At 59.4% G+C, this 7,696-nt stretch overlaps 2 protein-coding genes across 2 annotated transcripts; both read left to right on the forward strand.

Annotated features, from left to right (window-relative positions):
- Positions 1-66: 66 nt before the first annotated feature.
- EMH_0037760 (uncharacterized protein) lies at positions 67-1,470 on the forward strand (the record flags this gene model as incomplete). Its single annotated transcript, XM_013495212.1, is given in 2 exon segments — positions 67-1,415; positions 1,419-1,470. Coding segments are annotated over 2 exon segments (1,401 nt in total).
- Positions 1,471-1,603: 133 nt separating this feature from the next.
- EMH_0037770 (uncharacterized protein) lies at positions 1,604-7,420 on the forward strand (the record flags this gene model as incomplete). The annotated part of the gene is made up of 2 exons (XM_013495213.1): positions 1,604-6,145; positions 7,316-7,420. The coding sequence occupies 2 exons, from the start codon at positions 1,604-1,606 to the stop codon at positions 7,418-7,420; spliced, it is 4,647 nt and encodes a 1,548-aa protein (XP_013350667.1).
- Positions 7,421-7,696: the final 276 nt, after the last annotated feature.

Raw genomic sequence — 7,696 nt, forward strand, 5'->3', positions numbered from 1 at the left:
GCAGCAGCAACAGAAGCAGCACAGCTGCAACGGCCGCAGCAGCAGTCTCGCGCTTTTCATCTTATTATGTGGCAGCGTCGAGTTGGCCCTGTGCTGCTGCTGCCGCTGCTGCTGCAGCACTCTGTTGAGCCGCTGCTGCAGCAGCTGCAGCAGCAAGACAAGGAGCTGCTGCTGCACCGCAGCGCTTCATCTCAGTCTTTTGCTTTTCTGCTGCTAGAACCCGTATCTCCTACGCAGCAGCAGCAGCAGCAGCAGCAACAGCAGCAGCAGCAGCAGCAGCAGCAACAGATGCTTCTGCAGCAGGAGCGAACCCCAAAACGCCCTCAACAGCCGCAGCAGCAGCAACAGCCGCAGCAGCAGCAGCAACAGCCGCAGCAGCAGCAGCCGCAGCAGCAGCCGCAGTCTATTGTGCCTCGTTTCTTCGGCGCATGCATCCTCCTGAGCTGCGCATATATAACAGGGAGAGACAGACTCGTTCGTGTTGCTGCACTGCGTGGTTTGCTGCTGCTGCTGCGGCCTGTGCTGCAGCTGCTTGCTGCAGTACGCAGGGAGCGTGGGGCCCTCCAGCAGCAGCTGCAGCAGCAGCAGCAGCAGCAGCAGCAGCGCGATTCTGCCCCTGCAGCAGCAGCAGCAGCAGCAGCAACAATACAGCTAGAAAGAACACTTGCTGCTGCAGCTGAAGGCCTTGAGTCGCTGCTGCTGCCGCGGGTAGAAGTGCTGCTGCAGTCTTTTGCTGCTTCTGCTTCGCTGGGTCGCCCGCAGTGTCTATGCAGCAGCAGCAGCAGCAGCAGCAGCAGCAGCGGCAGCAGCAGCAGCATCAAAGGCAACACCGGCAGAAGCACCTGCGAAGACGAGAGCAGCAACAGCAACAGCAGCAGCAGCAACAGCAGCAGCAGCAGCAGCAGCAGCAGCAACGTGGATGTGCTGGTCTCCATAAGGCCTTTATGCGATACGCTGCTGCTACAGCTTGCTGCTGCTGTTGGGGTGCAGCCGCTGCTGCAGCAGCTGCTGCCGCTGCTGCAGCGGTTCCTCCACCCGCAGGGGGAGCTGCTGCAGCAGATGGCCCATCCGCATGCAGCAGCAGCAGCAGCAGCAACAGCAGCAGCAGAATCGGCGAGAATGCATGAGGCAGAAGCAACATTGTGGCTGCTGCTGCAGCTCCTGGGCAACCCTGAAGCTAAGCAGCAAACTCCCCCGCTGCTGCAAGAAGCAGCAGTCCAGCTGTTGCTGCTGCAGCAGCAGCAGCCACAGCAGCAGCAGCAGCAGCAGCACCAGCAGCAGCAGCAGCAGCAGCAGCAAGCATGCACCGAATGCAGAATCTTTCCAGGAACTGCTGCTGCTTGGGCTGCCCGTGCTTCGTTTGCTGCTGCTCTCGTGGTGTCGCCTGTACCTGCAAGGCCAGCAGCAGCAGCAGCAGNCAGCAGCAGCAGCAGCAGTAGCAGAAGGGGAGCACTTGTTCCGTCGGCTTGAGCTGGTTGCAGGATGGACAGCTGAGCTTGCGGAGGCTCTCGGTCTTAGCAGCAGCAGCAGCTGTTGCTGCTGCAGCAGCAGCAGCAAGGAAGAGCAGCAGCAGCAGCAGCAGCAGCAGCAGCCGCAGTTGGGTATGGCGCTGTTTCGGCGGCTGTCTGTTGCCCTGCTGCAGCTGCTGCTGTCTGCTGAGGTGTATCTGCAGCAGCAGATTGCTGCAGCAGAGAGGCCATGTATGGATGCAGCAGCAGCAGCAACAGCAGCAGCAGCAACAGCAGCAGTACTCGATCAGCATGCACGGCTGCTGCTGCTGCTGCTGCGAGGCCTCCCCCAGCTCTCTCCTGCTGCTGCTTCTCTCCCCTCTGGCTGCTGCGGCTTGTCTTTGCTGCGGGCTTATCTATCGCTTCTGTGTCACATATTCAGGTTGCTGCAGCTGCTGCAGCAGCAGCTGCAGCAGCTTGGGTCCCCCCCAAATACAGCAGCAGCAACAGCAACAACACCTGCAGCAGCAGCAGCAACAACAGCAGCAGCAGCAGCAAGTGTTATACGCGAGGCTTCACAAGTTGCTGCAGCAACAGAAGAGCAGCTCAGTTGCTGCTGTAAAGACATACTGCAGCAGAACTTCCTTCGATGCCTCATACAAGAGGATCAGCCTGCTGCTGCTGCTGCTGCTCCCGCTGCTGCTGCTGCTGCTGCTGCAGCAGCAGCTGCTGCTGCTGCTGATGCTGAGGTGTATCGACAACACAAGGCGGTGGCGCTGCGGCAGTTCCTTATGGTGACGGCCTTCTCTTGCTGCCTGCCTCCGCACCTGCAGCAGCAGCAGCAGCAGCAACAGCAGCAGCAGGAGCAACAGCAGCAGCAACAGCAGCAGCAGCAACAGCAGCAGCAGCAACAGCTGCAACCACTCGATGCGCTATCCCTGCGGGGCCTGACTGCAGCACTGCAGAAGGAGAAGGCAACGCTGCAGCAGTTGCTGCTGCTCCACCTTGCATCCAACACCAAGACAAGCAGCAGCAGCAGCAGCAGCAGTAGCAGCAGCAGTGAGGGGTCTGCGTTAGTTCTGGCGCTGCTGGAGGAGTGTAGTGCTGCTGTGTGTGCAGCAGCACCCCTAAACCCTCAAAGCATGCAGGAGGCCAGAGACTTGCTGCTGCTGCTGCTGCTGCTGCTGTCGCCTCTGTGCAGCTGCAACCAACAGAAGCAGCGGAGCGGCTCCCCGGCCTCGAGCCGCAGCAGCAGCAGCAGCAACAGCAGCAGCAGCAGCAACAGCAGCAGCAGCAGCAGCAACGGAGATGAAAACAAATGCTGTAGTCTGCTGCAGCAGGATTTACACAAATGGATAGACCGCGTGCTGCTGCCGCTGCTGCGGTGTCTGGCCCCCTCGCAGCAGCACGCCGAGGAGGCCTTGTCTGCGCTGCTGCAGCTGCTGCTGCTGCTGCTGCAGCACCTGCTGGCTCGCTCCCCCCAGGATATGCTGCCTCAGGAGACAGCTGCTGACCGCCGCCGTCAAGCTAAGAGATCTGCTGCTGCTGCTGCTGCTGCTGCTGCTGCTGCTGTTGGAGGGAGCAGCAGCAGCAACATCAGCAGCTCAGCAGCAGCAGCAGCAGCAATAGCAGCAACTTATATGGGGGGAGAGACAGATGTTGCTGCTGCAGTGATGAAATTCCTATCGGAGCAGCAGCTGCTGCTGCGGTCTATGTACGACTGTCTCTCTACCTGCTTCTCGCTGCCGCTGCCCTGCTTGCTGCTGCTGCAGCAGCAGCAAACGCAGCAGCGTCTCCAGCAGCTGCTGCTGCTGACGCTGCAGCATGTTGTCCCTGCAGCAGCAGCGCTGTTGAACAAGGAGGACACCGCAGCAGCAGCAGCAGCAGCAGCAACAGGGGCTGGAGCAGCAACAGGGGCTGCAGCAGCAGCAGCAGATGCCACAGCAGCAGCAGGAACAGCAGCAAAAACAACTGCAGCAGATGCATGGCCGCATGCGTTGCTGCTGTCGGCTCTGCAGTTTCTGCTGGGCCTCGCGAGGGTATCCCGTGGGGAGTTGCTGCCAGCAGACAGCAGCAGCAGCAGCAGCAGCAGCAGCAGCCAGCCTCTTGTTGCTGCATTCCGCATGCGGCGCCTCCTCCCGCAGCAGCAGCAACAGCAGCAGCAGCAGCCGAAGCGCCTGCACCTTCACGATCTGCGCAGCGGGAGCACCGCCGCAGCAGCAGCAGCAGCAGCAACAGCAGCAGCAGCAGCAGCAGCAGCAGCAGCTGCAGCAGATCTGAACATAGAGCTCGAGGAGCTGCCAGCAGCAGAGAAGGAAATGCTGCAGGAGAAGTTTCAGCAGCTGCTGCGTTCCTGTGCTGCAGCAGCAACACGTTTGCTGCTGCAGCCCTGCGAGTACTCGCTGCTGCTGCTGCTGCAGGTGCATGCGGCTAGGCAGCTAGGCATCCGAGCTGCTGCTGCTGCCTGCAACAGGGGCGGGCCCCTTGCTGCTGCAGCTGACGAATGCAGCAGCAGCAGCAGCACAACAGCAGCAGCAGCTGGTGCTGGTGCTGCTGCACAGCAGGCGGGAGTAAAGGAGGAACCATCAGAAGCGACAACAGCAGCAGCAGCAGCAGCAGCAGCAGCAGCAGCAGCAGCACCAGTGCAGCAAAAGGTGCCTCCGCAGCAGCTGCAGCAGCAGCTGCAGCAGCTGCAGCAACAGCAGCAGCAGCAGCAGCGTCTGCGGCAGCAACTTGCTTCTAAAAGTCAACGAAGAGCCACCTGTGCTGAGCTGCTGCTGCACTGGGCAGCAGCGCTGCTGTGGGGCGGGGCTTGCTGCTGCAGCAGCAGCAAAATCTCTCCCTGCTGCGGGCACACACTAGCTGTGCGTGTTGCGCTGCAGCAGCAGCAGCAGCAGCAGCAGCAGCAGCAGTGGCAGCAGAAGCAGGAAGATGAGCAACACGGCAGCAGACAGGATGCTGCGCATGCAGACAGCAGCAACGAGGAGCATCATCTGGATACTCAGACTGCAGCAGCAGCAGCAGCAACAGCAGCAGCAGCAGCAGCTGCTGCTGCTGCAACACGACAGCACGCAGAGAAGATATGCTGGCAGCTGCTGCGGACGCTGCTGCTTCCTGCTGCAGCAACAGCAAGAGAGACGCCAGCTATCTGCGGCATCGAGGAGAGTTTGCTGCAGCTGTCTGGGGCAGACAGCCCCACCAGCAGCAGCAGCAGCAGCAGCAGCAGCAGCAGCAGCAGCAGCAGCAGCGGGCTTCCTACATGCAGCATGCTGCCTATTACCTCTGTCCCTCCCCTCGGGGTTTCTTCTTCTTGGCCTGTTGTTGCTTCCTTTCATTTGCTGCTGGGCCTCTCGCTACCAGCAGCAGCAACAGCAATTGCTGCTGCATGCAGCAGCAGCAGCAGCAGCAGCTGCAGCAGCAGCAGCAGAAACTACGACAACTGCAGCAGCAGCACCGCCGGCAGCGGAGATGACGCCCGAACCAAACTGGAGACAGCACTTGTCAAGGCTGACAGCAGCAGCAGCAGCAGCAGCAGCAGCAGCAACAGCAGCAGCAGCAACAGCAGCAGAGGCTGCTGCTGGTGCTGCATGAAGCCTTTATATAACGGCCGGAGCTCTAGCTCCTGCTGCTGCCCCTGGGCGTGGATATTTCGCGAATCAGCGCAGCAGCAGCAGCAGCAACAGCAGCAGCAGCAGCAGCTGCTGCAGCAGCAGCAGCAGCAGCAAGGTAGTTGTTGCTGCTGCTGCGCTGCTGTTCTGTGGTATGTTCAGCTGCTTGTGCGTACTGCTGCTGTTTATCCTGCTGCTATTGTGTCTCTGTCTAGCAGCAGCACCGCACGGGGTGTACATACACCTCTGGGTCCTTACTGGGTGAGCAGCAGCAGCAGCAGCAGCATCTGCAGCAGCTGTGCTGCAGCACAGCAAGAAGGAGCAGCACCTGCTGCTCTGCATGCACCGCCTCTGCTGCTGCTGCACCCCTTTCAAGAGCTGCTTGCTGCTGCAGCTCAGGAGCAGCTGCAGCCGTTCCCGCAGCTGCAGCAGCAGCAGCAGCAGCAGTGCCCTTCTCAGCAGCAGCAGCAGCAGCAGCAGTATGGGGCGCTGCAGCTGATGCGACCGCAGCAGCAGCAGCTGCTGCTGCAGGTGCTGCCTACAGCTGCTCTCCCCCCATCAGTACTAGCAGCAGAAGAAGCAGCACAACAGCTGCTGTTTGTATGCACGGAGCAGCAGCGGCTGCTGCTGCAGCAGGGTCCTTTGCTGCTGCTGCTGCTGCGCTGCAGAGCAGCAGCATCGGATCTGCTGCGGCTAGCTGCTGCGCTGCAGCAGCGGGACTGGGCGGAGCAGCAGGCTGCTGAGAGAGAAGCAGCAGCAGCAGCAGCAGCAGCAGGACTCCAGCCGCAGCAACGCATGCTGCTGCAGATAGCAGCAGCACAACAAAAAGGAGATGTGCTGCAGCTGCTTGACCTGCTGTCTCCGCCTACTCCGGTTGCTGCTGCTGTGTCTGCTCCTTCTGGGGTTCGAGCCCCGCCTCGTCTGGTTGGTGCAGCAGCAGCAGCAGTAGAAGCAGCAGCAGCAGCTGCTGCTGCTGCTGCTGCTGCAGGGACAGCAGAAGCAGCAGCAGAACCAGCAGCAAAAGTAAAAACAAGCAGCAGCACCCACTTCGGGGCGAACAGAAACAGAGCAAAGGCTGCAAGACGCAGTGTACGGCCGGGCGCCGCCTAGCTAGCTAGCTAGCTAGCCAGCTAGCTAGCTAGCCAGCTAGCTAGCTAACGAGTTAGGAAGCTGGCTAGCTGTGTTAGCTAGCTGACTGCAGCTAGCCACACCCAGCTCGCTAGCTAGCTGCTCCCTGGGGTGCGCAGCAAACCGCTGGATCTGTCTCGCACGCTGTTGCAGGCTGCCACGGCTAGCTAGCTAGCTAGCTAGCTAGCTAGCTAGCCACCAGCCTAGCTACCTATTTGGTTAGCTAGCCAGCTAGCCAGCTTTCTATCTGGCTATCTGTGTAGCTAGCTAGGTATCCAACTGTCTATGGAGCTAGCTAGCAAACCAGCTAGCGAACTGCCTAGCTAACAGCATAGCTAGCTAGCTAGCCAGCTAGCTAGCTAGCCAGCATAGCTAGCTAGCCAGCTAGCTAGCTAGCTAGCTAGCTATGGAGGGATCGTTTGAATTATCTGTTCCGTTGAGAGCAGGACTTTGTTGCTTTGAGGGCTGAAAAGCCAAAGACGAGCTGCCTATACACCGCAGCTGTACAGAGCTGCTGAGACAGTGTGTAGCTAGCTAGCTAGCTAGCCAGCTGTCTATCGAGCTAGCTAGCTCGATAGAAAGTAGGGTTTAGGGTTTAGGGTTTAGGGTTTAGGGTGTTTAGGGTTTAGGGTTTTCGGGTGTATGCGCACCCTAGTGATATTCAGGTGTATGTTCAGCTTGGCGTTTTGTGTCTTACTAAATAAAACAAAAATAATTTTTATTTTATTTTTATTTATTAAAACACAAAACGCATGCAACGAGTATTTCAAGCTGCTTCGCCGTCTGCCTTTCTTATCACCTGCCCCTGCCTGCTGCTGCTGCTGCGCTGCTACCCTGCTGCTGCTGCTGCTGCTGCTGCTGCTGCCGCTGCTGCTGCCGCTGCTGCTGCTGCTGCTGCTGCTGCNCTGCTGCTGCTGCTGCTGCTGCTGCTGCTGCCGCTGCTGCTGCCGCTGCTGCTGCTGCTGCTGCTGCTGCAGCAAACTGGGTAGTGAGGTGCTAAGGGAGCTACAACAAACGCCTCTCTTTTCAGTAGCAACGAGCTGATGCTGCTATTGACTGTTGCTGCTGCTGCTGCTGCTGCAGCTGCTGCTGCAGCTGCTGCTGCTGCGTTTGTACCTTATCACGCTATAGAGTCGCTTCCAGCAGCAAGAACAACACCAGCAGCAGCAAGAGCAGCAACAACAGCAGCAGCAGCAGCAGCCGCAACAGCAACAGCAGCAGCGACAACAGCAATAGCAGCAGCAGCAGCAGCAGCAGCAGCAGCAACAGCAGCAGCGACAACAGCAACAGCAGCAAAGTGGTATAGAAAGCACTTCCATACAGTCGGTTTGTAAAACCCCTCTGCACAATACACTCAGCAGCAGCAACAGCAGCAGCAGCATAGCAAGATGAACCCGCCTGCTGCTGCTGCTGCTACTGCTGCTGCTGCTGCTGCTGCATCTGCAGCAGCAGCAGCACAGTCCCCCCTGCTGCTTTCAGCGAAATGCTGAAGGCTGCATCGAGGTGTCTGTA

The sequence above is a fragment of the Eimeria mitis genome, genomic scaffold (assembly GCF_000499745.2).
Source record: "Eimeria mitis Houghton genomic scaffold, Emh_scaff1472, whole genome shotgun sequence".
Lineage (NCBI taxonomy): Eukaryota > Apicomplexa > Conoidasida > Eucoccidiorida > Eimeriidae > Eimeria > Eimeria mitis.